The following is a 27683-nucleotide window of genomic DNA, read 5'->3' as shown; positions in this document are numbered from 1 at the left end:
TGTTACATTGCCAGCATATTCTATGTGCTGACCCGTTTTCGGGCTGCAACGTTTCATGTTGCAGACTTTTCAGACGACGAGTAAGGTGCTTTAGGTCGTGGTCTTATACTCAGTGATGCCGCTGGAGTGATGGACTCACTTATCTTCCAAGTCTTCCGTTGTTATCGTTATTAGATGGCCTTAAGCCATGTTTATCATACTTAAACTCTTCGGAGTTATTCGATGTAATAAGTGTGTGATTGCTACTCTGTTATAAATCCTCCATTTGTACTGTGCGTGTCAGCATTACTGATCCAGGGATGACACTGGTGCACAGCAGCACAGACCATTTGAGGTCTGGTTGCTACAGCAAAGTCGTCATTTCTCATGATCTCACGATCGAGAAGGTCATGCTAGTTGAGTCCCTTGCATACAATTTACTTTCCGTTCGTCAACTTGCTATCATGGGTTTTGCCACCTTCTTTGATATTGATACCGTGGCCCTCTTGTGGAGCAAGACTCTTAAAGTAGCCTTTGTTGGGCATGTCGAGAACGGTCTCTATGTGATTAACTTTTCGGAGCGACCCACTAAGACCGCGACATGCCTAATGGCTAAGGGCCAGTTCTTTTGCTAGCTTTTTTGGGCTTCCAGAATAAGCTGCCCCCTACCCAGCTTATTCTAGAAGCCCAACCAAAATTTTCTTTTTAGAAGCCTACTAGTCAAGTCTTAACTACTAGGCTTCTAAAAAATAAACTTGGTTGGGCTTCTAGAATAAGCTGGGTAGGGGGCAGCTTTTTGCAGCTTATTCTAGAAGCCACCAAAAGAACTGGCCCTAAAGTTGACGTGGGATGGCTTTGGCATCGCCGTTTAGCCGATGTCAATATGAGATCTTTGCAAAGTCTTCTCAAGGGGGACCATGTCCGTGGACTAACGAACGTTAGTTTTGCCAAAGATCGTGCTTGCAGTGCTTGTATCGAAGGAAAGCTTCATGAGAAGGCTCACCCTCCCACGACTCTTATTTACTCGAAGAGGCCGTTGGAGCTCCTTCATTTGGATCTCTTTGGGCCTCCATCCTTTGATAGTCTTGGGGGTAGAAAATATTGCTTGGTAATTGTGGATGATTATTCTAGATACACGTGGGTGTATTTCTTCAAGAGGAAGAGTGAGACCCAACAAACGGTCATTGACTTTGCAAATGAAGCCCAACGTCAACACAATGCAAAGATCTTGACAATAAGGAGTGACAGCGGCACCGAGTTCAAGAACTACACCTTGGATGAGTTTCTCAGTGATGAGGGGATCAAGCATCAATATTCCGCACCTTACACCCCTCAACAAAATGGTGTTGCGGAGAGGAAGAATCGGACGTTGATGGATGCGGCAAGGACCATGATGGCGGAGTTCAAGTCTCCATACAACTTTTGAGCCGAAGCCATCAACACCGCGTGTCATGCTTCAAATCGGCTCTATCTTCGCAAAGGCTTGAACAAGACTCCATATGAGATCCTCACCGGTAACAAGCCCAACCTCAAGTACTTTCGGGTGTTCGGGTGTAAGTATTTCATTCTCAAGAAAGGTGTTCGTTTGTCTAAATTTGAGACTAGAGCCCATGAGGGCATATTTGTTGGTTATGCTACAAACTCCCATGCTTACCGTGTTCTCAATAAGTCCACGGGACTTATTGAGGAGACGTGTAACGTGGAGTTTGATGAAAATAACGGCTCCCAAGTGGAGCAAAGTGGTACTTGTGATGTAGGTGATGAAATTCCTCCCCAAGCCATAAGAAGAATGGGTATTGGATATATCCTACCCATTGAGGAACCCCTTGTGGCCGAAGGAGAAGGACAATGCTCCACTCAAGTGGAGCCATCACCAACCCAAGACTCACACGCTTCCGAAGAACAAAGTGAAGGCCCTCAACCTCATGAACAAGATCAAGGGCAAGATCAACCTCAAGATGGTGGTGATCCACCAAATGATGCCCAAGGTCAAGTTCTTCCCCTCGAGCTAGTTCAAGATCAAGAACAAGCTCAAGACGACGCTCAAGATGATCAAGTAACCCCCCCTCACTTCACTTCCGAGGAGGAATTGGAGCGTCGTGCCGCTAAGATCGCTTCCAAGCTCACCACCAAAGGTCATCTCATGGAGAATGTGGTTGGAAGCCTAAGAAAGGGGGTAAGCACTCGTAGACAATTAGCAAACTATTGTGAACATCATGCGTTTGTTTCTTGTGTCGAACCCCAAAAGGTTTATGAAGCGCTTGAGGACCCGGATTGGCTCAACGCCATGCATGAAGAACTCAACAACTTCGAACATAACCAAGTGTGGAAGTTAGTGCCAAGGCCAACCGGGAATCATAATGTCATTGGAACCAAGTGGATATTCAAGAACAAGCAAGACGCTCATGGAATCATTGTTCGCAACAAGGCTCGTTTGGTGGCACAAGGCTACTCCAAGTCGAGGGTATCGACTACGGTGAAACCTTTGCCCCCGTTGCTCGCCTTGAATCTATTCGTTTGTTGATTGCTTATGCTTCTCATCATAATTTCACTTTGCAACAAATGGATGTGAAGAGTGCTTTTCTTAATGGTCCCATAAATGAGTTGGTATATGTCAAACAACCCCCCGGGTTCGAAGATCCCTATTTCCCTGATCATGTGTATCAACTCCACAAGGCGCTCTATGGCCTTAAACAAGCCCCACGTGCGTGGTATGAGCATCTTACGGAGTTGTTACAAGATCGTGGATTCGAAATCGGGAAAATCGACCCCACTCTTTTTACTAAGAAGGTCAAAGGGGAGTTGTTTGTGTGCCAACTATATGTTGATGATATTATTTTTGGTTCCCCTAACAAAGCTTTCAATGAAGAATTTGCCGCTCTCATGACCTCAAAGTTCAAGATGTCTATGATGGGAGAGTTGAAGTTCTTTCTCGGATTCGAAATCAAACAAAGAAGAGAAGGAACCTTCATCAACCAAGCCAAATACACTCAAGACATGCTAAAGAGATTCAAGCTAAGTGATGTCAAGCCGGCTTCCACTCCAATGCCCACCAAGTGCCAACTTGACATTGATCCCAATGGTAAAGCGGTGGATCAAAAGGTATATCGCTCTATGATTGGATCCTTGCTTTACCTTTGTGCATCTAGACCGGATATCATGTTGAGTGTGGGAATATGTGCACGGTTTCAAGCCACACCTAAGGAAAGCCACTTTGTGGCGGTCAAGCGAATCTTTCGATATTTGGCTCATACCCCAAACTTTGTCCTATGGTACCCAAGAGGAGCAAACTTCAAGCTTGTAGGTTTTTCGGACTCCGATTGGGCGGGAGACAAAGTGGATAGGAAGTCCACTTCCGGAGGGTGCCAATTTCTTGGTTGCTCTTTGGTAAGTTGGTCTTCTAAAAAGCAAAGTTGTGTGTCTCTCTCGTCCACCGAAGCGGAGTATGTGGCGGCCGGAAGTTGTTGTGCACAACTCTTATGGATGAGGCAAACTTTAAAGGATTATGGTGTCATTTGTGACAAAGTGCCTCTTTGGTGTGACAATGAAAGTGCTATCAAGATTTCTCTCAACCCGGTGCAACACTTCAAGACAAAGCATATTGAGATTCGGTATCACTTCATCCGCGATCATATTAGGCGAGGGGAGATCGAGCTCAACTATGTCAACACTCATGATAACCTTGCAGATATTTTCACGAAGCCATTGGATGAAGCAAGATTTCGCGAGTTAAGGCATGAGCTAAATATCATTGATTCGAGCAATGTGGTTTGAACCTTTGCACACCCCTCACATTCATTGTGCTTTCTTGTCTAGGTGTAGGCATGGACGTAGGGGGAGTGTTGTTCTCTCAATGAACTTTCCCTCCCCCCACAATGCATAAACTGATCTCACTCTTTCACATTAGCCATTTTTTATGGTACTTGTGCTTCAAAGACGAGCTTTGGTCATGGGCCCAAGGATAATTCTTCGCGGTGCCATACCAAGTGACTCAAACATAGGTGGCCTCGGCCACCGCCCTCTCGTATAGAGGCGTGTGTTTCTTGTTCTCTTGCTAGTGCTCTTGTTGGTCTTCTTGTCGGTGTTTCCCGCCTTTAGTTTTGCACCATATGTGTTGAGTCTGGTTTGAGTTGCGCTGGGCGGTACTACCGTTGTGCATGAGCGGTACTACGGCTGGGGCGGTACTACCGCTCCACGGAGCGGTACTACCGCTTATACGGCTAAGCGGTACTACCGCCCCTCACCACGGTACTACCGCTGAGGGGCGGGGCCAGGGGGTTAAGTCGTGGGCAGGGGTGGTTTCCTCCACCCCATACCCATTTGCTTCGTCCCCTGGTTCCTCTTCCTCTCTCTCCAGCGCCATCTCGCCGCGGGAAGGCTCCGGCGGCCCTCCGTCTCCGGACCGTTCCTCTCCATTTCCTTCGGTGGAGTCGATCCCCACCTCGTCCTCTTGCCATGGATGCCGGTATTGCCCCCGTTCCTCTTCTCTTCTTGTCTAGTTTTCAGATCTCGCGTTTTAGGGGCAATAGTAGTTGCATCTCTAGATTTTTGGCCAAATCTAGGCTTGAGTAGGTTGGAGAAGGCAACTAGACTCTTTGGATTGATGTTTGGTAGGTTTATTTTTGAATTTGGCATCCCCGGTAGTGCCGGATCTGACCACGGCAGTAGGGATCCGCCGTGCCCCGTCTCGGGCGGTACTACCGCCCATATGGCACGGTACTACCGCTGGAGCGGTACTACCGCTCCACGGAGCGGTACTACCGCTTATGTGGATAAGCGGTACTACCGTTGAGCAGCCACGGTACTACCGCTGGATGCCCAGTTCCATTGTTTCCTACCACATGTCGATCCATCTTTGTTGTGTTTATTTGGTTTTGATCGTTCCTTCTGGTTGTTTCTTGTGTCCGTGTGTTTGGTTCCAGGTGATGAACATCCTGAGCAGCAAGTCCGTCGTGTCAACCCCGGGCGTTCAACGTCGAAGCGGTACCGCTCATCTGAGACTGCAGGTGGTTCTTCCAGTGCTCCACAGCCGGCAGGGGGTGCTTCCTCAAGTGCTAATCCTCCTCGCAAGAAGAAGATTGCTAGCCGACCGAAGCCAAGTGGCAAGAAAGTGACTGAGATGTCTAGCAAGGAATTCTGGGACAGGCGTCGGCGCAACCCCTATGAGGAAGAACAAGAACCCAATCTTGTCAACCGCCCGTTCTGGAACCGGTTTCAGTATGCCACATACTTTGATGTGATCAAGGCTAAGAAGAATCTCTTTGTCAATGTCCATTCCATCAACACGGATGCTATGGAGAAGGACCTTGAGTACTTTGGTGATGCTCTACAGATGTGCTCTCAGTTGAACATTCTCAGGATCATGCAGTTCAACAAGGACTTCGACGCAGATTTGTTGGCACAGTTCTTTGCCACTGTTCACCTAGGGACTGACGCAGACAGGACTCTGACTTGGATGACAAATGGAAATGTGCTAGCTGTCAAGTGGCAGGCCTTCATGGGGCTGCTTGAGGTGGAAGATCAAGGGCTCGAGACTCTAGTTGGTTTTCGTCCTCACCATAATGTCACCTCCACTCACAAGCAAGCCCTCTGGCCCTACTGTACTCGGAAGGTCCACCCTGAGACCAGGAAGGAAACCTATGAGTTGTCTACCTATCTGGACATCCTTCACCGCATCTTCCGCGAGACTCTCTTCCCTCGTATTGGGAATCTGGACATGGTACACTCTTACCTTGTGGACATGCTTCTCTTCTGCTAGTGTGAGAAGGACGCAAACACGGGCGAGTCTCTGGACATCTCTCATGTCATGTGGTCTGAGCTTCTGGCGGCTGTTTCTGAGCGCAAGTGCCCAATTTATGGTCCGTTCATCATGTTGCTTATTGAGAGGGCCTGGAGACATACCTATCCTGAGGAGCAGCTGGAAACTGGAGAGTTGGTCTCTCATGAGATCAAGCGTCTGAGGAAGAAGGATAATTGGGGTAGATCTGGAGCTCCATCTTCTGCTACTGCCATGGAGACCGAGGACGAGGATGATGCCGGTGATGATGATGAGGAGTATGTGCCTCCTGGGACAGAGCCTTCTGCAGCAGAGCCCTCTTGGGCAAAGAAGCTCAAACACAAGATGAAGAAGCTGTTCTGCCTAGAGTCTCATGGTCAGTACATGACTCATGTGGCTGAGAAGAAGGCAAGAGGACGTCACAAGGAGTTGATGCGTCAGATGGGTGCGACAGTCACCAGCGGCTCAGAGGGTCAGATTACTGAGGAGGAGGAGTGGATCCAGCAGCACTATCCGTGGACCGACTCAGATGCCGAGCAGTTTCCGGGCGAGGACGGCAGTGCAGATGATCACGCAGAGTCCTGATGTTCGAGATCCTCAGCATGCTCTCACCTGGAGCCGTAGGCTAGCTCTTTGCCCCTTTTGGTGTCTCGATGCCAAAGGGGGAGAGAGTTTAGGGATTTGCGTGTTGCGAGTGTGTCTTTGCCTTTGTGCTTTCGTTATGTGCTACTTTGTGCTTTGCTTGGACCTTGTGCTTTGCTTGGTTTTGTGTTTAGTGAGACTTTAGTTCGAGTCATATGGTGTGAGACATATGCTACCCTATCACTATCATATCTCTATCTTTGTCTCTAGTCATTTGATATCTCATGAGTTATATGCTTCATTATGATATATATCCTGCTATCTTGTTTCTCGCTTAGGTTGTTGGTCTCTAAAATACAGGGGGAGTGTTGATCCTAGTATGTGTGTCGTGCAGCTCAAAGCACCTATCTTGATGGCACACATCTAGGGGGAGCCCGTCTATATTTTAGAGACTTGGAGTTTGCTTATGTCCTTTGTTTTTCCCAGTTGTGCAAATCCTGTATTGTCATCAATCCACCAAAAAGGGGGAGATTGTAAGGGCATATTTATCCCTAAGATGTTTTGGTGATTGATGACAATGCTTTTGCGGACTAATCGTGTGCGTTGAGTGTTTTTCAGAGATTCATTCTTTTGGCACAAGACGATTTCCTCCCCTCGGAGCTTAAAGCGAAGACGGTGTAGTCCTTTCGGATTAGTTTGGTGGACTAGTTTCATAGGGATCACCGTACTATCAAGAGGGGGTCCGTTTTGGAAAGGCTAGGGCGGAATCATCACGTACACTTCCTTTGCCCCTCCCTTCGAGCCTTTCCGTTTCGATGATGGGCTTGGTTCTCCTTTCTTTGTGCCCTCTCTGGTCCCAGCGGTAGTACCGCGGGCCAGAGCGGTAGTACCGCTTGGGTGCTACAAGCGGTAGTACCGCTCTGGAGTGGTAGTACCGCCCAGAGCAGTAGTACCGCTAGTAGCCCCATGTGTGTACTATCTCTGGTCCCAGCGGTAGTACCGCGGGACGGAGCGGTAGTACCGCTTGGGTGCCACAAGCGGTAGTACCGCTCTGGGCGCGGTAGTACCGCTCCAGAGCAGTAGTACCGCTGGTGGCCCCAAGCCGTAGTACCGTGGTGGTCTCGTGCTAGTACCGCCTCGATTCGAGGGCTCTTTTTTCGTGTCGGGTTTTACGGTACTGGCCGCGGCTGTGGGAGGCCGTAGTACCGCTCCTGTGCGGTAGTACCGCCCTCCCTCCGCGGTAGTACCGCTGTGGGCCAAGCGGTAGTACCGCGCTTTGGGGCGGTAGTACCGCTTATAGTGGCAAGCGGTAGTACCGCTGGCACAGCGGTACTACCGCTCTCTTCGGGGCAGAAGGGGGGTAACGGTTGGTTTGTTCCCCCCACTATATAAAGGGGTCTTCTTCCCCAAAGTTGACTCACCTCTTCCCCCAAAAGCTCCATTGTTGCTCCAAGCTCCATTTTCGCCCGATCTCTCTCCCTAGCCAATCAAACTTGTTGATTTGCTCGGGATTGGTTGAGAAGGCCACGATCTACACTTCCACCAAGAGAAATTTGATTCCCCCCACTTATCCCTAGCGGATCTTGTTACTCTTGGGTATTTGAGCACCCTAGACGGTTGAGGTCACCGCGGAGCCATAGTCCATCGTGGTGAAGCTTTGTGGTGTCATTGGGAGCCTCCAATTAAGTTGTGGAGATTGCCCCAACCTTGTTTGTAAAGGTCCGGTCGCCGCCTTCAAGTGCACCAATAGTGGAATCACGACATCTCGCATTGTGTGAGGGCGTGAGGAGAATACGGTGGCCCTTGTGGCTTCTTGGGGAGCATTGTGCCTCCACACCGCTCCAACGGAGACGTACTTCTCTTCAAAAGGAAGGAACTTCGGTAACACATCCTCGTCTCCACCGGCTCCACTCTTGGTTATCTCGTTCCTTTACTTTCGCTAGTTTACTTGTGTTATATCTCTTACTTGCTTGCGTGCTTGTTGTCGTTGCATCATATAGGTTGCTCACTTAGTTGCATATCTAGACAACCTATTTTGATGCAAAATTTAATTTGGTAAAGAAAAGCTAAAAATTGTTAGTTGCCTATTCACCCCCCCTCTAGTCAACTATATCGATCCTTTCACTATTCATATTTTTTATTAGAGCTACATCGAAAACTCTAATAAAAAAGGACGTGGATAGGCAGCGTGCGGGCGCTAGATGGAGTGCCCGAGCATACCCTCTATATTAGGAAACCTATGTGCCACGTCATCCTACTATGTCAAAAAAGGAAAGTACATGAGCCTGCAACCTCACGCTGCCTCAGTCAAGAGCCCAGGCGCATTAATTTTTAGGTTTTAAAATTTTTAAAAAGCTATAACTTTTGATTCGAGCATCCGAATCAAGATCCGTTTTCACCGTTGGGTTTCTCGTGATGAGGTCTTCAAAACTAGATGCCATATGGGTAGGTTTCGTCAAAGTTTATTTTAGAGCAACTTTGGGTGTTATAGAGGCAACTTTAGTGCTATAGGAGAGCAACTCCTTTTTATTTCCTAATATGACTACCTATGAGTCGGGAGTCCTTCTAAATTAGTTACTACGACCAACAATGATTAGTTTCACCTCTAAGTTGCGCTATAGGGAAGCAACTCCTTTTTTGCCTAGTAGGACTACCAATTAGGTTGGTTTGTGTAAAAAGAATGAGAAAAATCACACGAAACATGAGGTAGTGCTACATGCAGGCAACTTCACTACACCACGTGCACATGTTAATTTGCTAACATTATCCTAAATTGCCCACCGTGGCTGCTCATTTGTCTATAAATACTATGGAATTGCCTATCATTGATGCCTAGTTGCCTGCTATTGGTAATTAGTTGCCTACCATTGATAATTAGTTGCCTACATATATTGTGAAGTTGTTTATCATTGTTTTTCTAAGTTACCTACAACACTATAAAGTTGCCTATCAGTGATGCTTAGTTGCCTGTTGTTGGTAATTAGTTGCCTACCATTGCTGCTCAGTTGCCTAACTTTATAAATTAGTTGCCTAGATATAGTGTGAAGTTGCTTACCATTGCTTTTCTAAGTTGCCTACCACACTATAAAGTTGCCTGCCGGTGATGCTTAGTTGCCTACTATTGGTAATTAGTTGCCTACCATTGTTGCTCAGTTGCTTAACTTTATAAATTAGTTGCATACATATAGTGTGAAGTTGCTTATCATTGCTTTTTCTAAGTTGCCTACAACACTCCAAAGTTGCCCACCGGTGATGCTTATATTAGTTGCTTGCAATTACTATTTCAGTTGCCTACAATACATAGCAAAGTTGCATATTAGTGTTGCTAAGTTGCTCATCTATGAAACTAAGTTGCTTACCATACCTAAAAGTATTGTAAGCAACCAAGGATGTCATTAAGCTACTCGCTAGTCATAACAACAAGCTTAGTATAAATGTAAGCCTACCTCGGAAAACTAAGTTGCCAACAATACTATAAACCTGGAGGCGAAACTAGTTATGATAGAATACTTGCTAGTTATGGTACGAAACTTAGAGGTGAAGCTAGTTAACTTGGTAGTCATGATAACCAACTTTGAAGGGGTCTTCGATGATTAGGCAGTCATACTGCACACACTAACAAGAAGTTGCTTTCATATAACACTAAAGTTTCTTCCTTAGCACCCAAAGTTGCTCGAGAAAAAAAGTTAGTCGAAACATACTCATATGGGATCTAGTTTAAAGAGCCCGTCGCGGGGAACCTAGTGGTGAAAACAGATCTTGATTTTGATGTTTGGTTCAAAAGTTATAGCTTTTTGAAAATTTAAAAACATAAACTAAATGCATGCACGTGGGATCTTGCTGATAAGTCAAGGACAAGAAGGCACGCGGAAACGCTGTGACCATGTGCTTTTTCCTACGCTTTATGTCCTTCTATGGGCCCCTTGGGTTGGTTTTATTTCTACTGTCGATTAGGGGACCACGTGAGGGAGGGAGACAGGGACAAGAGCGTGCGCTCGAAGCGACGAACGAGCGCAGTTGCGCGTTTAAGATTTCAGGAATAAAAAATATGAATAGGCAACTACTAAATCCTCGGTCTATTCTGAAATATTGTGCTGTCATGGACGGCCAAGTACAACAAGTACCGTATTTCTGTAAAAATACGAAAACCTTTCTTGCGATGTATATTGCAAACGAAGGAAAGCATACAACAAATGGAAAACTGCCCTCTCCAATTTCGTGAAATTTCAAAAGAAAAAGAATCTGCAACAACTACACACAGGTCTGATGCACTCTGGCACTTCCCTACTAACTGCCGCCTATCATCTGGTTAATCGAGGTGTATGATCCAACGCACGCGCAACCGAAGCCAATCAATATGATTGTTATGCACAAAACCACCTGCAAAAGGAAAAAAAGAGTAGAGATTACATCATAAGCAAATTGTGCTTACCATCTTCAAGGCTAGATGTTCCGTTGGTGTTTTAGCCTGCGTATTTCAGTTAATCGATTACCTCCCACAAAGGTACTAAGTCCCGCTTGATGGAGAGGTAGCATGCACAAGGGAGGATCAGGGCCTGCAAATGCAAATGCGAATCGTCAGGGAAAATAATATTGCAAAGTTACTGAATATAGGTTCAGTTAATAGCTGCATAATTGCAGGCACTCACCACTAGCATTGTGAAGACAGATCCAAGCAATGCCATCACCAAGGCTGCAAATCAAATGGCAATGGCCATAGTATTAGAATGCATGACGTTTTGGGGGTTAATTTAGTGAACTACTGCTAATACGGGAAAAAAGTAGAAGCAAGTGACAAGTACCAAAGTATGGAAAAGATAGAGCCACGACGACAGTCGAGAGGACAAGAGCTGTCCTAACACACATTCCTGCAACATAATTTCGCATCATCTTAGGCAGAGCCTCCTCTATCGACAAGGCGACCGGTGTCATCGTCAAGGCGTATTTGGTGTATGGGTTCACAATCTGAAACCAAAGGGATCCATTGTGAGAATGAGAACCTGTATGCTAATTCTGATACAAGTGGAGTAACTCTGTGGGTTTGATTTTCCTCATACCGTCATCCAAATGGCGATTTTAGAGGGAACATACTGCTGTGGCATGTTCAGTGTGAATTGCGACATTGTGGACTCGCCGAACATCAGAAACCCTGTGGCCGCGACCCCAGAGTACACAATTGTGACCACTATAAAGCTGAGATGTGGACAATAGCGCATGTTAGCATGTAGCAAAAATCGACAGATAACTGCAGAAGCAGAGCATAGTATGGCACTGTAGCGTTTCATTTGTCAAGTTCAGAACCTTACCAGAACACGAGGACAAAAGGGAACTGCGAGCGCTCCTTCATTGATGAGTATATATTTGGGAAAACCGAGTGCCCTGAGAAGCAGTATCCATACAAGCCAAGTGCCAGTGGAAGGTGGGTCAGGTTCAGTGCACTACCAGAAGGGTGGAACCCAACTCCATCGCCAATACCAACCCAAAACAGGCACACAACGACTGTAATCGTTGCAACCACGCCTCCGGCTGCGAAATTTCAGATGAAAGATGCTCATGAAGGAGTGGGAGGCAATATGCAAGTATTAACTACTGTTGATAGCAATCTAACGTTGTTGCTATGAAAAGATTGAACTGGGAGAATAAGTGGCGATACTAATATTGATATCGTTGCAAAAAATTGTTTATGAACAGTACAAAATTTATTCTAAAGATTCAAATTAGTAGTGCTCACCAGAAAGATAGGAGAGGAGACTGAGGTTCCTGAGCCAGACTGATGGGAGAATTGCCAAAGCCATTGATATGGCAAACAGGTTATGAGAGTTCAAGTAGATGCCGGTAAAAGCTAAATGCGCAGAAGGAAACACTGAAGACAAGCTGTCTCCTAGCAGTGTGATGTACTCCACGCAGCATGCCTGTAAATAAAAAGCGGGATGTTACATCAGATATGCAACAACCAAACGTTTTCAAAACACAATACTGCCAGAATTCAGAGAGAGAACACTTACATAGAGCTCTAGATAAAGGACAACCTGCAAAAGAAACATGAGCAGCAATATGAGTGATGTGAATTTTGCTAAATATGTACAAATAGGTGGACAGTAGGTAAATATACATACCGATACAAATATTCGACCCGGGGTACCGAAAGCGGCTCGTCCGATATCAGGGTACGTTTCGATGGTCGGCGAGCTGTCTATGCATCTCTTGAGAAGCAAGCCGGTGTAGCATGAACAGGCTCCCAACAAGGGAAGGAGGAGGAGGCTTAACCATCCTGCTTGTTTGATTCCGAAACACGTTGTGAGAATTCCAACACCGCACAGGACATTGAGGCCTGCAGTAGTGAAAAGAAACATTAGAACAGAAAAATTACAGTACTGACAATTAGCAATGTAGTACTGCATGATTTGAACTATGGAAAAACAAATTGAGATGTACCGTTGATGATAGACTGTGCACTGCTGCACTTGGAGGACGGCGGTGGGAGCTCAATGTAGTTGGATTTCAGGCACGCCGCAGAGGGCCTCTGCTGCACCGCGGGTGGCTGCGGAGCCGGTGGCCGCGGCTGCAAGCTGTCCGTCGACGGCCGCCCTGCGGGCTGCTGCTGCTGCGACAGCTGCGATAGAGAGGGCGGCAGCAATGGCCGGGTGAGGGGTAGCGAGCCCTCGGTGGCGCCCTTCTTGAGGAAGAAGGAGCTTCCGGCCTTGAGGAAAGAGCTCCCCAACTTGGTGATGCTCGGGCTGGCCGCCATGATGGTGCTCACCGACGGCGACTGGACGGCGCTCAACATGTCGATCGACTGCCTGCGCGCGACGCCGAGTAACAACACATGAAAATAATTTTGTCTCGTCAGAATTATTATTATACTATAATTAATTAATTAATCAGGCGTGGAACCAGGCATGCAATGCAAGATCCATTGATGGACCGACCTGTAACTCTGCGGCCACGTGGCCTGCTGCCTGGCGACGTTGGGCGCGCGTTCCTTGTCGCCGTCGGCGTCGGCGTCGGCATCGCTGCCGCTGCCGCTGCCGCTACCGCTGCCGGTGCCAGTGCCGTCGTCGGCACCGTCAACGTCACCGCCGTCGTCGCTCCTGTCGGAGAAGGAGGATCCCGCGCAGTCCGACGAGGGTGGCGAGCCGCCATCCCGGTCCACGCCGAGGTCGTCGTCCTCGTCGCCTATGAAGAGCAGCGATCTGTCGCCGTGGCCCTTCTCCTCGTCGCGATCCATGCCGTCGCCGGCCTCTCTCTTCCTTCCGCAACGACCGATTCGATACGATTGATCCCCGCAAAACCTACTTGCGATCGAAACCCACGATATAAGGAAAGTAGACACACACACAATGGCACAACTCGACGAACCAGATTCCAAGGATTGTGGAAACAAACTACATACCTTATAAAATCCGCGGCGTTTGTGGAGTAGGTTTCGAACTAGACGTGCGACAGAGAGAAGGGGAGAGAGAGACGAACACGGGGGGGACGGGAGAGATGAGGCGGGGAAGGAGCCGGATTCCAGGACCTGCTGGTGCGTACGTGTTGGATCAGTTGCGGACGCGGTTTATATACGTGCCGGGCAGAGTTCTGTTCTGTCCTTTTTTTTTCTTAAATCACAATTGATACGGAAAATCTCTCAAGAAAAACGCGTCCGGACCCTAAAAAAACACGTCCGACCCGGCTTCGTATAAATCGCATGTACGCTGACCGAGATCTCTACAGATACGTCCAATCTTTTTTCTCGGGTAATTTAGAGAGTTTTATTCAAACAAAGCCATTATTCCCAAGGCAATCAGCCAAAAGACTGGCCACTAGGAGTCTCATCGAGCTAGCTTTCCGTTACTTTCAAAGTGCAAGCACATTTGGCACAAAGACGATGCGTAGGATAATTAGTTGATAGAATTGCATGTTGAATATCCAGACAGGAGCCACAACCGAACAAGAATTGTGACGAGGTTACTAGAGTTGTACCATATTCAGGCGGTCTACCTTCATCATCACATGCCAATAGCCACTAGCATGTAGATTTGCAAAATGCACACCCTCTCGCGGAGAAAACGCCTCCGCTATAAGTGGGTCCAATATACCAATATACGCCTTGCACCAAGCACCCAGGAAGGCATTCGAGGAACATGCAACGCTGCCCGCCCCATTGCGATTATCATTGAAATTGCTGGCACCACCGGTGATGATCTTGATGACACCGTTCTCGGGTGGGCACCAACCGTGACCCGGAAGAACCAATTGCACACTGCGCGGCAACTCGAGCAAAGCAAGGGCTTCCTTGGTCCTTTTCATTGAGGTTGTTGGATCTAGCCTTTCATCATCATGTTTCAGACGATTGCGTGAATGCCGAATGATCCATATAATAGTGATAATCTTTGATCTTTCTCCATCAGTGAACCTAGGGTCACATAAAATATCCCGAGCCCACGACCACGACGCAGTCGTGGTAATCTTGTCGATCACCCTTTCTTTGGTAAAACCACACACTTGCTTCTTCCCAAAATCTCTTTGTCTCGGAACATGAAATCAAAATGTGTCGTAGGTCTTCATCCATTGCTAGGCAAATGTTGCATCTACCAATGTCGCTATATGGCGCCGTTTCAGAGTTGTTTCATAGGGCAAAATTCCATGAAGAACTCTTCGCCAGAACACTCTTACTTTTGGAACCATATTTAAGTTCCAAAGGGCCTTCCACATCTGTTGACTGTTCCCTGAAGTCCATGTACCCGTCCCTTCTCCTAGTGCAACCTGGACAAGTCGAAATACATGGGTCCAAATCTACAAATACGTACATACGTACGCGCGTGCGATACGTGCCCTGCTTTGGTTTTCGTTGTCGAAGTTTTAGCGCTCATCCTTTGGTTCCGCTCCGTTCGGCAGCAAGTGATCGGCGAAACACGAAGATCTAAGTTGAGTAAGTCGATGATCTTCTCCGTCGATCGTATTTGGTTTCTTCATTTTCGTCTCTTCTCATGGTTCTTTCGTCTTTGTTCTTGACAGGGCATGGCGGCTGCGCTTCTTCCTCCCTTGCTTCTAACCCCAATGTTGGAGCCTATCGCTACGTCGCCTGTTGTAGACCTCACAAACTGGATAGATGACAAGTTTATGGATCAGAGTGTTGAGAAATAAAAACATGTTATCAATTGTATGGGAGGGATACCTTCTAGGAGGTGTCTGTTGGGGAAGAGGTGTCTGTCCAACACACTCCTTCACCATGTATATAAGTGGGTCTCTCATGTTGCAATGGAACTAGAGGATCATTTGTATCTCTCCTTTGCCTCCTTTACTTTATAATACTAAAATACGTTATCAGCACATAGACTCTACCAGGCATGAGCGTTTGCGTCGGGGGCGGCAACATGCTGCAACAGCGAAGACGGCCAGAGGATACAGCCATCGGCAGTGCGAACCAGACCGGCGGATAACAGCGCGCAGCGCGTAGCGTCGGAACAGACAACATGCGGAACGTGCAGCGGCTACTCTACAGCCACAGAACGCGGCGGCGCATCAAGTCGTCTACGGCCAAGCGAAGCGTGCATAGGCATGCATGCACCCGTTGAAGAAATCGATCAGGAGAAGGCTAAATTGATTTTTATTTTAAGATCAGCATCAAGGATCCACTGATCATGTCTCTCCAGAACCGACGGAGCAATCCGGCAAAGACGATGGCGGTTACGCACAGCCACGGCCCTCCGGAACGACGAAATCCAATCGAGCGATTCGGCAGGGAAGAATAGGAAGAGAGGAGTTGCCTCTCTATGGTGCTCTGTTCACAAAGCCATGATGATCTGATCGGCTATTTCCAGTTCAGGGCGAGTTCGAGTACAAAAAGGAATTAATCAAACAAGCGGTTACCAATCCACGGCGAGATTCCGTTTTGTCTTTTTGTGGTCAATCGATTGATTTCTTTTTGTTCACAAATGCACTCGCAGGATTGATGTCAACCAAGCATTATTACAAGATGAGAACGACTGGTGCCCATCGTCCGTGGCGGGGTGCGCGCGTCCTGCATGGAGGCGCCCGAAAGGCCGAGACATCGGCCTTCGTGGCGTCGCGCGGCTCCCACCAACAGCCACTACTGACGGTGGAGGCCAAGGACCTGCATCGGTGGTTAAGAGCGGCTTCTTGAGATGAAGCCTGGCCGGCGTCTATGCCCCATCACGGCGGTCAACCAAGGGCCGTCGCCGGCAGCGGTTTCCCCCCTCAGGGGGTAAGCGCACAGGGAGAAAAAAAAAATCCTTAACTCTTTGGTGATTTTGCAAATCAGTCCTCGGTTGCTATGCAAATCAAAGTCCTTGCACTTTATGGATTAGCCCTTAGGCTTATCCGAACTTGCTGATAAGCCCTCAGGCTTATTGAGAATTATAAATGAGCAAAGGCTCATAGGACTTTGTAGTTTAGTCCTCGGGCTTGCTATTTTCAGCACTTTAACTGTAAGGTTATCTTTATTTGCGTTTTATGCCTTTTGGGCTTCAGAGCAAATGCACAGGATAGACCCTCGAGTCTTGCTGAATCGCATAATAGTTGATTATACATCATTTTATATCATGTAAAATGATTGTTTGAGGCCCCAGATCCTCATATATGTTGCACAAGTTTGTTTATACTTCTGCATTGATTTGTATTACATGAGTAATACTGGTGCATAGCAATATGTTGATTCCATTATTCACATTAAATACGGAACTTGCTTGCAAATTTGGGAAACATAAGGTAGTGAAGTGTATGACACTTTCTGACTATGTCAAATTTACATTTGTCACAAGGAATCGACAAATGGTATCCACTGCTTAATTGCAGATTATCCAATGTTATTGTGAGGTCTATATTATGTCATTTTGACAAAATGACTACCTTCAATTCTGCACACAGCTTATGGATTGCATTATGGCAATGAATTAATTTCGTCCACAACTGCGAGGTCTACACCGCACCATGTGATGATTACCTTCAATGTGTTTTTAATTAACATAAGGTTGTGAGATGCTCCATAAGAGTGAGGTCTACACTATTTAGTAGTGATTACCTCCATTTGTTGAAAGCAAAAATGAAGGCATAAAACTTATGACATAGCCATTATGAGGCCTACACTGTTGGTGCCTACCTTCATAATGTTCTTCCAAATACTTGTCAATTTCATAGCATTTGTCATTGGTTGTGACTATAGTGTCGCATACTCCATCAGGAGAGGAATCCAACACTACTGGAATTAGCTTCTTTGCCGTCTGCCACTTCTTTGCCGTCCGCTAGTTGACGGCAAAGAAAGGCTTTGCCATCAGCCACCGGAAAACTGACGGCAAAGAGACAACGGACGGCAAAGGATGGCTTTGCCATCAGCATATCTTTGCCGTCCTCTAGCTGACGGCAAAGAGGGTGGGTGGTGGGCGTACCGGGGCGAACTAATGACCATCTTCTTTGCCGTCCGCTGGCTGACGGCAAAACATCTTTGCCGTTCGCCAGCGGACAGCAAAGAAGATGGCCGGACGGCAAAGAAGATGGCCGTTAGTTCGCCCGTTTACCCCCGGCCCCACCCCACTAGGTACGCTCTTTGCCGTCTGCTGGCAGACGGCAAAGAGCTGTGACCTAGCAGATAAGGGGCCACGCCCGCGCCCGAGCTGTCCATTCCCTCTCTCCCTGCCCGAGCCGCCCCAACCCCTCACCCCTGCCGTCGCCCGCCCCGCCTAGCCGAGCCGCAGCCGCCCCGCCCGGCCGCGCCTGAGCCGCCCCCGCCCTGCGCCACCCACGTCGTCGGTCGCCCCGCCCCGCCCGTCCCGAGCCGTCGCCGCCCAGACGAGCCGCCGCCGCCGGCCGCTACGCCCCGCCCGCCCGGCCACGCCACCCCCGTCCCGAGTCGCCGGCCGCCCCGCACCGCCCCGCCCTCGTCCCGAGCCACCGCCGCCCGGCCGCACCGCACCACCCGGCCGCACAGCCCGGCCCTGCCCCGCCGCCGCCCCGCCCTTCATCGTGGTGAGTTTTTTTCTGTTTGTTTAGATTTAGTTTATATTTGTTTAGTTTAGTTTATTTAGTTCAGTTTAGGTTAATTTAGTTTATTTTAGGTTACATTTAGTTTATAGTTTTGTTTAGGTTTTTTCCTGTTTTTAAGAATAATCAAGAAAGATGAAAAAAAGAAAAAAAAAGAAGAGGAAGAAGAAGAAGAAAAAAGAACAATAAGTAGTAGAAGAAGAAGATGATGAAAAAAAGAAGTAGAAGTTGAAGATGAAAAAAAGAAGTGGGAAAAGAGGGCGCCCGGGGACGAGCGGGTTAGGGGGTTCCTCGGTGTCGATGGAACCCTAAATAGCAAGTATCGTCGGTGCGAGGTACATGTGGCCGTCGGTGTGGAATACTACATCCACGTCCCACAAGTGAGGCCGACGTCCGGCGTCCCAAAGCAACTGTTCTCGGCGTCGATGGCGGTTGAACACCATTGCGAATTTGTCTGGCAGCCTCTGCAATGACGATAAAAAGGCAAGTGTTGAAACTTGAAACACCCAAACTAACTCAAGTCGGTTTGGTTGTTTGAAATTTTAAAATTTGGGTTTAATCCTCATCGCAGAGGCTGTCAGACAAATTCGCCAAGGTGTTCGACCGTCATCGGCCACCAGAACTATTGTTGCCTATGCAAACTGGGAACACTGGCTGCCTATTTGGTCATTTTGCCGTCTGCTGGCAGACGGCAAAGTGACCAGCTATGCCGTCAGCCAGCAGACGGCAAAGATTCATACCTCTTTGCCGTCTACCGGCGGACGGCATAGTTGCACACGTGGCAGCGTCCCAGTTCTGCCTAGCTGAGCTCTTTGCCGTCTGTTGGCGGACGGCAAAGAGCGCCGTTAAACCCCTAACGGCTCTCACGCCACCGCACTGCCGTCCGTAGTCTTTGCCGTCTGCTGGCCTCGGATGGCGGACGGCGTAATCTTTTGCCGTCCATTTCTGGGAAGCGGACGACAAAGAAGGCCTTTGCTGGCATGCGTTCATTCGGACGGTTTGCCATCCGCTAGCGGACGGCAAAGAGTTTTGCCGTCCGTGAACCAAGCCTTTGCCGTCCGCCATGGCGGACGGCAAAGAAGTTGATTCCAGTAGTGCAAGGCATTAGTGGCGCCTATGCTACATATTGTGCTATGAAGAGAATTATGCAAAACACTTGCATATTTGGTGATTACCTTCCATGCATACACAACTTATGAGGTTCCATCATAGCTATGAATTAAGTTTCATGCACAACTAAGAGGTTCACGCCATTTTACGGTGATTACCTTCGTGTGTTATAAATAACATAAGGCTGTGGAGGCTATGATCAATGGGAATTGCCCATAAGAGTGAGGCACCACTAGGTGGTCGGCTACCTCCATGTGTTTTATGGAAATTAAAGGCTTGTCCATTTTGAGGTGACTGCCGTTAATTCAAAGATCTACATCATATTGTGGTGATTACCTTGTTGTGGAAGGTTTGCCATATGGGTTACTAAGAATCACCATGACCATGATTATGCCTAGCCATAGCATTTTCATCTTATTGAATTTACTAAAGGTAAATTAATGCATGGGCATTTCATGCAGCATATGGCTGACCTTTTTCGAAAGGAATTGTGATGAGATGACATTAGGTGAGAGTAATTATTTAAAGATGGGCCATGGACATAAAAGATTTTGTCGACCCGAGGCTTGTTGTCACGGAAACTCCACCTGCAGAAAATGTCACGGCTATCTATAAATAGCTAAGAATATACATATTTGCATATACGTGTCATCGCAATGACTCGGTTCTCAAACTGAGTGTGTAATGGATGATGAATATCCATTTTCCCTTTGAGCCTTCATTGAGGCAAGATATATTGTTATAAGCATCACATGAATGATTGTTCATTCGTTCTCAGGACCTCTAGTCCGTTGAGGCTTATAATTCCGTTGTCTCTAAATCAACACCAAGTTGAGATTATATGATAAGGCAGTCTCAGATCTTAATCTGATTGTATGTCCTTGCTGCACTTTACATTCTCCTATGATGGTAAAATAAATACCATCTTTATTTCAGGGTAAAAATATGATGAACTTCTTGTGAAGAATCAACTGGTACACCCCAACAGGTGCTATACCATTACCTGAAATTTGTGCTAGTGCTTACAGTACTAAGCAATTTTGTGGTTAGAGAACCACGAGGAGTTGAACGTAAAGTGAAAAATAGACAATCAGAAATGGAGTGTATATCTCGCAAAAGAATGAATCATTTAACTAAATGATCACAATGACAAACTCTCAAGTTTGTCAAAGTGGTGGTTGTACGAAATATCGTATGAATGATTACCAATTGGTCAAGTATTGGGTTGAATCATACCACTAGCTCACTGGAGGCAAATGATTTTACTGGGATAAGTTTGAAGTTCTACTTCAAATGGAAACAATCTGAAAATATTCTAGCATGGTAGAAGGAGAATGGACTCCTCTCCATTGATGATATGCTTGTGGTATGATATTCCAAAGATATTTTGGAGATCTCGTGTAGTCTCCTATTTATCCCTAAATATCATTAGCCTATAATTGTACTACAACATATAGTATAAATTGCAATATCTTGTTCCTCAGACAAGATAGTTGAGATAATTGAGTGTATGAATTAGTTCATACTCAACCTTGTTGCATACATAATAATTTTTCCTCCTTTATCATCATGGTATTGGACGATTAGAGAAATTATTGACAATTCTATTGGCCACAACTTGACATGTTGCAATATTCCCAACAATGATGAGATTATTTTGTGCACTACATGTGACATTGGGGAATTAATTTTAAGGCACTCTCACCTTAAAATTTGAAACGAGCCAGCCAATATTCTTGATTGCATTCAAGAATATGTTTGGATTATTCAACTATTATCTGGGTTATGTTGGTACTTCATGGTATAGAAGATGGTCTTAGGTGTGTATATCCACACATAACCATGCACTTACTGAATTAAGTGCTCAAATTGACGAATTTAGAGCAAATTATCCTAACGTGGGATAATTCCATTGGAATGGAAATATCGTTGAAGTTGATTCACGAGCATTCAATGGTTATATTCAGTATATGGTACATAACCAGAATGGTTTGGCTGGATCTCTTATGAAAGAGATTCAATATTGCATAGCCAATGTTGCAGAATTGTGATTTACTAACATTTTGTTGATGGTAACATGCGGTCTCACACTCCACATATTTGGTCTAAATGAGATCAAATGATACTGCACCCCCTTGCAGTTTGTACGTGGAAATAAGTGAAGTATTTTCCATCTACGGTAATTCGGTTGTATACCGATATCGCCACCTGAGCGTACATCATGGGCCTTCACATATGGTTGGGATCTATGTAAGGAATAACTGTGGTATGTTCGTTAATCCGCCGAATACCTTAACCCTAGCAAGGGAGTTATTTGCAGCCTATACGCTGATTGCTTTTGCAATAAGAACATTTTCTGGCATTAGGGGGAGATGTGTACCACAGAGAATGCCAGGAAATGGATAAGAATTGTCATATACATTTTGTCCACATACTTAAGAATTTGAATTGCGTGTTCAGGTTATGAGAAATTTGCAGCATATTGCAAATAATCTGCCAAGTATATTTACTGATGACAAAGGTGTCACTATGGTCAAGTATCAGAATGAGTGGAGGTACCTAATAAACCACTCGTCTCCCTAGATGAGAGCAAGAGGGGGAGAATTCTGGTCGCATGAGATTAAGTTCTCATAAGTTTTAGCGGAAACAGGGGAGATTGACTCCTCGATCTGTAAATATGATCCAACCTCGGGTTGAATGACACCTGAGGGATGCACGACATCCAAACTCCAACACATATGTGCACACATTTTAGGTGTTGGGACATCGAAACACCTTGACTCCGTTGTTGTGGGAAATCACAAGGAGTGAAGAGGCATAATAAGAATTCCACGATGACATTGATTCATGAGAATCGTATATGAGAAAGTCTACATATGTCGACATAAAATTCTTCTCGAGAATTGCTTGAATCCTTTTGGGCCCTGAGCCAAATCCATGGAAAGTGTTGTTGCACTTATATTGGTTCAAATGAAAGGAAGCAATTAAGGAAGAGTGGCACTCACTCATCAAAAGAGAGGTATTTACCATTGTAAAACCTGCTCCTCATAAGTATCTTCCAGAGGGAAGAGAAGTAAATTTTCGTTTGGAAACGAAAATAAATGAGGTGGTGAGAAAGCGAGGCTTGTAGCACAAGGGTTTTTCGCAGAGACCCGGCATCTGTTATGATGTAGCATACCTTCTTGGTATGAGTGGAATTATGTTTCGATAGTGAATGTTAATGGCAGTACAAATCCATACGGTTGATGTATGTAATGTCTACATACTCCCATGGGTCAATTAGTTTGGATGTATATATTGAAGTCATTGAATGACTTAATCTTCCGAATCCAAAGGTAAATCGCAACATGCATGTGTGGAACTTATGAAGTCATTCTATGACTTGAAGTAGTCGGAGAATTGTGTGGTGCAACCAACTAAGTGAGTTATTCCTTGACAAGGATTACTCTCATACTAATGATTGTTGACGTGTATTCATGAAGAAATCCTGGATTGGATTTTACATCACCTTAAATTGTGGTGTCGATGATCATATCATCAAAGTATATATAAGACATGAAATACACACAATCATTTTAAGACGGATATTTGGGTTAAACCAAATTATGCTAAGTTTATGACTTGAGCATATCCCCCTAAGATATCAGTCTTCATATATCCAAAAGTATTGGAGAAGTTCAATATGGATATATTATATTAAAGACACATATGGTCATATTATACCTAATATGGGATACAAATCCTTGAGACATAGGGGAGATGGTGAAGTGATAGAGGAGCATGAATTGCCATATCTAAATACCATCGAAGCACTCATATATCTTGCAAAATATGTCAGGCCTGACACTATAGTTTTGGCAATTTATTGAGAGTGCAATTCCCTGAAAGGTATAAGGTTTGTGTAAGGAATATCCTGGGATATATCCAGGGCATGAAGAGTCTTGATAAATTTCATTCGGTAAATCAAGATGGGACCATGGTTTGATATATTGATAGTGGCTAATTATCTAATCCCACAACGCCATATCAAAGACTGGGTTTGCTGGAAGAGTACTTTGAAGGAAGTATTCAGAATAAACTCTAAACGAGTCCTTCCAGTTATCACTCTATTTCATTTGAAGCATCAGAAAATATGGATGACAATGATTGGCCACATGTGAAATCATGTGGAGATTATCATTATCTACCAAGATAATGTCACTTGTATTGCTTATGGGTTATATTTATCCTTGTGAATTACAGAAATGTAATAGGATAATATGCAAACAGATTATTGTGATATTCACAATATCTCTATCAATGTTTACAATCCAGAACTAGGTTCACGGAATTGGTATGAGATATTCTTGAGGTTTGCAAAGTTCAGGGGGAGTAAAATCCCAAGTTATAACCCGTTGGTGATCCTCATATCACTCATATTGTACTCTTTTTCCCTTTATGAGTTTTCCATGATGGTTTCTCATATAAGGTTTTTAACGAGACAATACAAATACAAGTGCGGATATATGCCATATTGGTTTCTCCTTATATTTTTTCCACTGGGTTTTAAAGGAGTTTTCGATGGCATATTATTATAAGGTTTCTCCTCAATTTTTCCCATAGGGTTTTATGAGGAGTTTTCAGTTTGCAATATACATATGACGAATTGATCAAGGGGGAGTGTTGAGAAATAAAAACATGTGATCAATTGTATGGGAGGGATGCCTTCCAGGAGGTGTCTGTTGGGGAAGAGGTGTCTCTCCAACACACCCCTTCACCATGTATATAAGTGGGTCTCCCACATTGCAATGGAACTAGAGGATCATTTGTGTCTCTCCTTTGCTTCCTTTACTTTGATACTAAAATACAGAGGAAGCATGGGCGGCGTCGAGCAAGAGCTGGGTGATCGGCAAGATTGCTCCCACCGCGTCGGACAAATGTCTGTATCCCTCCACCGCCGACCCGCAGCTTCATTTCACGGGGCTTGCAATCAACAAAGATATAGATATGTTTAAAAAGGGTCATGCCTGCTTTTGTTTAATGAAATATGTTAAAAGTATCATGAATTTGATCCGGTATAAATGAAAATCATCCGGTTTGCATGAAATTTGTTCGGTTCGTTCAAATTTCGTGTCCAGACGATTGATAGTTAGGTTTGGATGACTAGCTCCCAAATCAATATCTACGGAAGTGGCGGACATTTATATCCATTTTTTCTACTTCTAAAAGAGGAGTTGATAGTTTCCCCTCACCATTTTATTATCGTCTGTTTTATTTTCGTCTCACCTCCCACCACCCACTCCATTGGATTTTTCTCCCTCCGATTAAAAACCAAATCTCACTAAACCAGTAAGATCTTATTTTGCTCTTGTTTTGGTAGGTGCTGATTCAATTCAATCACGTAAATAATAGTTAATTAGGAATTCAGAGATTTCACTATATATATGGGATCACCGTTCTAAAAGACAGACAGGAAATTTTTCTCAACAACCTTACGAAACAAAATCAGATACTCCTTATTAACAAATTGCTAATCCCGCACACTATGCAATTTATTATTATCATTATCTCTACTATTAATTGACAACTACAACTTTCCTAATACAATAAAATAACATATCTTTTTTCTTATCTTACCAAATCACATATATCTCTACTGTTAAACGGGAGTCGGTAGGCGTGCGCCCCTGTGGAGGGACGCTGTGCGCGACACCATGGAGGATGCCGTGGCTAAACCTGATGTCGGCGCGATTCTCGGAAATGCTAGGGCGTGGAGCACAACGTTGAGGACGGCCGTGGCGGTGGGCGGGCCGTCGGACCGCCATGTACATGATGCGTTCATGGACACTGTCATATTATATTTCTTGTCATTCATACAGAGAGACAAACATGCTACGTTCTCAAATCAAGTGTGTCTATTCAAATGTCAAGAAATTCGTTAAGAAATTGTGTCATACAATATGCGGTAGGCCTTACAGAAATGAATCCACTACAAAAGCGTCTTTAACACCAAGGCTCAATCAAACAATACAAGAGGCGCGTCAAATGTGTAATATCTCTATTATCAAAGGAAATATTTACGTATAGACGTCGTTTGTAGTAGCCAACAATGCAAAAACAATTTGGAAATCGAATGTTGAATCAATTTGGAAATCAAACAATTAATACAATTAATTGGCTATACAACTAATTACATATGCTATCAATTAGGTCCATTTAAATAGGAATTTTTTTGTACCAAATCAATTTGGAAATTGAGTCACTAATGCAATTAATTAATTTGGTGGACATTTAATTATGCCTATAGATAATTAGAAGTAGGGATTGTTTTTACCAAGTTGGCAGATAATTAATTGATTTGGTTGATAGTAAAGTAGACAAGCAGAGAATTAGGTACTCAGTTAATTATTTGTGTAATTAATTAATTAAGCGCATAGTTAATCACACTAAATTATTTTGAAAGTGCTCACGGACAAGGACGGTCAACGGGCTCTCGGCGACATGGCCAAGCACCGCTTGCTAACATGGACAACGGCCACCATGTGCTCGTGATATGGGCGACCAAGCGTTCACCTTGATGAATGGCGATCATCCTCTGCAGGATGTCCATACGCTGACGGTTGTCAAAATGTTCGCTGGCGAGGACAAGACATCACTCCATTGGCTAGGTAATTCATGCTATACTAGAAAGTAAGAGTGTCCAAGAATAAGAAGGAAAAGAACTGAAGTGGCCAAGTGGTCCATGGTGTTGGAGACGCAAAGAGTGTTACAAAAAATAAAGCGAAAAAGAATGGAAGAGTATTCTAGGAAATAACTAGGAACGAGAATTAAAACTGACAAGGAAGGAGGAAGAAGGTGAGGCGTCACTGACGAATGCACTGATGTTGACGTGGTGCTGATTGGCACCAACAAAACAGCTTGGTGAAGAGGCTAGGAGTAGAAGATGTAGGGAAGGACAAGAAAGAGAAGAACAACACGTATTTATTCTAGCAATGAATGGTGTGTGGTCTGGAGATGGAGCTTATTGGTAATTAGGAATATGTTTAGGGTGCCACTTGCCTCCCACGTCGGTGTGCATTTGCAAAGTTGAATGAACCTTTAAGAATGATCTTTATAGTTATTTGTTGTTTTCCTGCAATAGTATGTGTTAATTTAAGACAGTCTGCTATATTGTAAATATAAAAAAGTTCTGCGCTATTGCAACGCACAACGTAGGTGACATGTGTGTCATCCAGTTTTATAGGAGAGGGCTCCAGCGAAAAATGTCCCACTACGGCGGAAAACCGAGCGGGAGGGGAGGGTCCGATAGGAAAAGGGAAGGGTGCGTCAACGGGTGGGGTTTTAGTGTTAGACCCGCTTGTTGGATATAACATGGCGTATAGTCCGGGCAACCATATTTTTCTCCCACATATGGTTTGGATTTCGGGTAGCCCGGACTATCCAGACGGTTGAATTTTTGGGAGCTTACTGGGCGCCTGTTTGATTTCCGAACACACCACCTGAGGCAGCTTCCGGGCAAGCCTGGGGCGCCGCCAAGGAAGGTGGCGGCGGGGCCAGCTGCTGCTCTGCTTCGCCCATGGGGGACGGATCTGGGGCAGTAGCCCCCTCTGGTGAGGCACCTCCGGCTTAGCGGCGGGAGGCAGTGTAGGCGTTTGGTCCTGGCGTTCCTGGCCGCGTGGGTGTCGGGAGCTTGGAGGACGAGGGTGTGGTGTGGTGGCTATCCCGGTGGCTGACAGCGCTAGATCTGGCGTCCCTTCCCCTCCCGTGTACGCGTGTTCTCCCCCATCCGTCCCGCCCGTGTTCCATGGGTCACTGGCTCTGGTGGTGCTAGTCGTGGGGAATCCAGTCCGGGCGAAATCCATGGCCGGCCATTCTGACAGGTCTGACCCTCCCACTCCCACTTCCCCTAGTTGTCCCGGGCGAAATCCCTAACTTTGTTGGGCGGCGGCGGCGCCCTCGGCGTCGTATCCTTCTTGAAGACGCCATTTCGGGAGCTTGGTGGTCGGTGGGTGTTGTTGGGGTGCTGGTGGTGGAGGAGGTGGTACCCTCCTCATCCTAGCGGAAGTTTTTCCTCCTTTGGTTGATGGATGTGGGTAGCGTTGGTGTTCTGCTCGAGGAGAAGCTCTGGTGGCTCGTCCGGGGTGCGCTGATCCACTCTATGTGGCCATTCTCCGGTGGCATCCGCCAATGTTCTTGGGGGAACGTTTCCATCTCGCGATGGTGCGGCGTCTTTCGATCCAGGCGAGGAGGTTGTGTCCTTACCGAAAAAGGCTTT

The 27683-nt window shown here is 45.8% G+C and overlaps 1 protein-coding gene across 1 annotated transcript; it reads right to left on the bottom strand.

Moving 5' to 3' along the window:
• Positions 1-10441: 10441 nt before the first annotated feature.
• LOC109733537 (amino acid transporter AVT1C-like) lies at positions 10442-13623 on the bottom strand. The gene is made up of 11 exons (XM_045228125.2): positions 13267-13623; positions 12773-13137; positions 12454-12668; positions 12343-12366; positions 12069-12249; positions 11644-11863; positions 11395-11530; positions 11140-11302; positions 10987-11030; positions 10831-10893; positions 10442-10717 (listed from the first exon to the last, which is right to left on the bottom strand). Exons 1-11 carry the CDS (start codon positions 13563-13565, stop codon positions 10625-10627), a joined length of 1803 nt encoding a protein of 600 aa, XP_045084060.1. The 5' UTR covers positions 13566-13623; the 3' UTR covers positions 10442-10624.
• Between the last annotated feature and the right edge of the window lie 14060 nt (positions 13624-27683).

Source organism: Aegilops tauschii, chromosome 5 (assembly GCF_002575655.3).
Source record: "Aegilops tauschii subsp. strangulata cultivar AL8/78 chromosome 5, Aet v6.0, whole genome shotgun sequence".
Classification (NCBI taxonomy): domain Eukaryota; kingdom Viridiplantae; phylum Streptophyta; class Magnoliopsida; order Poales; family Poaceae; genus Aegilops; species Aegilops tauschii.
The sequence above is the reverse complement of the archived record's forward strand: the minus strand, read 5'-3'. Positions and strand labels throughout refer to the sequence as shown.

Bases quoted from the DNA above. Each gene is read 5' to 3' on its own strand.
- LOC109733537 (XM_045228125.2), bottom strand. From the start codon at position 13,565: ATGGATCGCGACGAGGAGAAGGGCCACGGCGACAGATCGCTGCTCTTC. The intron at 12,250-12,342 runs GTAAGTGTTCTC...TTTTATTTACAG, and splicing joins TCCTTTATCTAGAGCTCTAT to GCATGCTGCGTGGAGTACAT. The intron at 10,718-10,830 runs GTAATCGATTAA...TTCCTTTTGCAG, and splicing joins ACTTAGTACCTTTGTGGGAG to GTGGTTTTGTGCATAACAAT.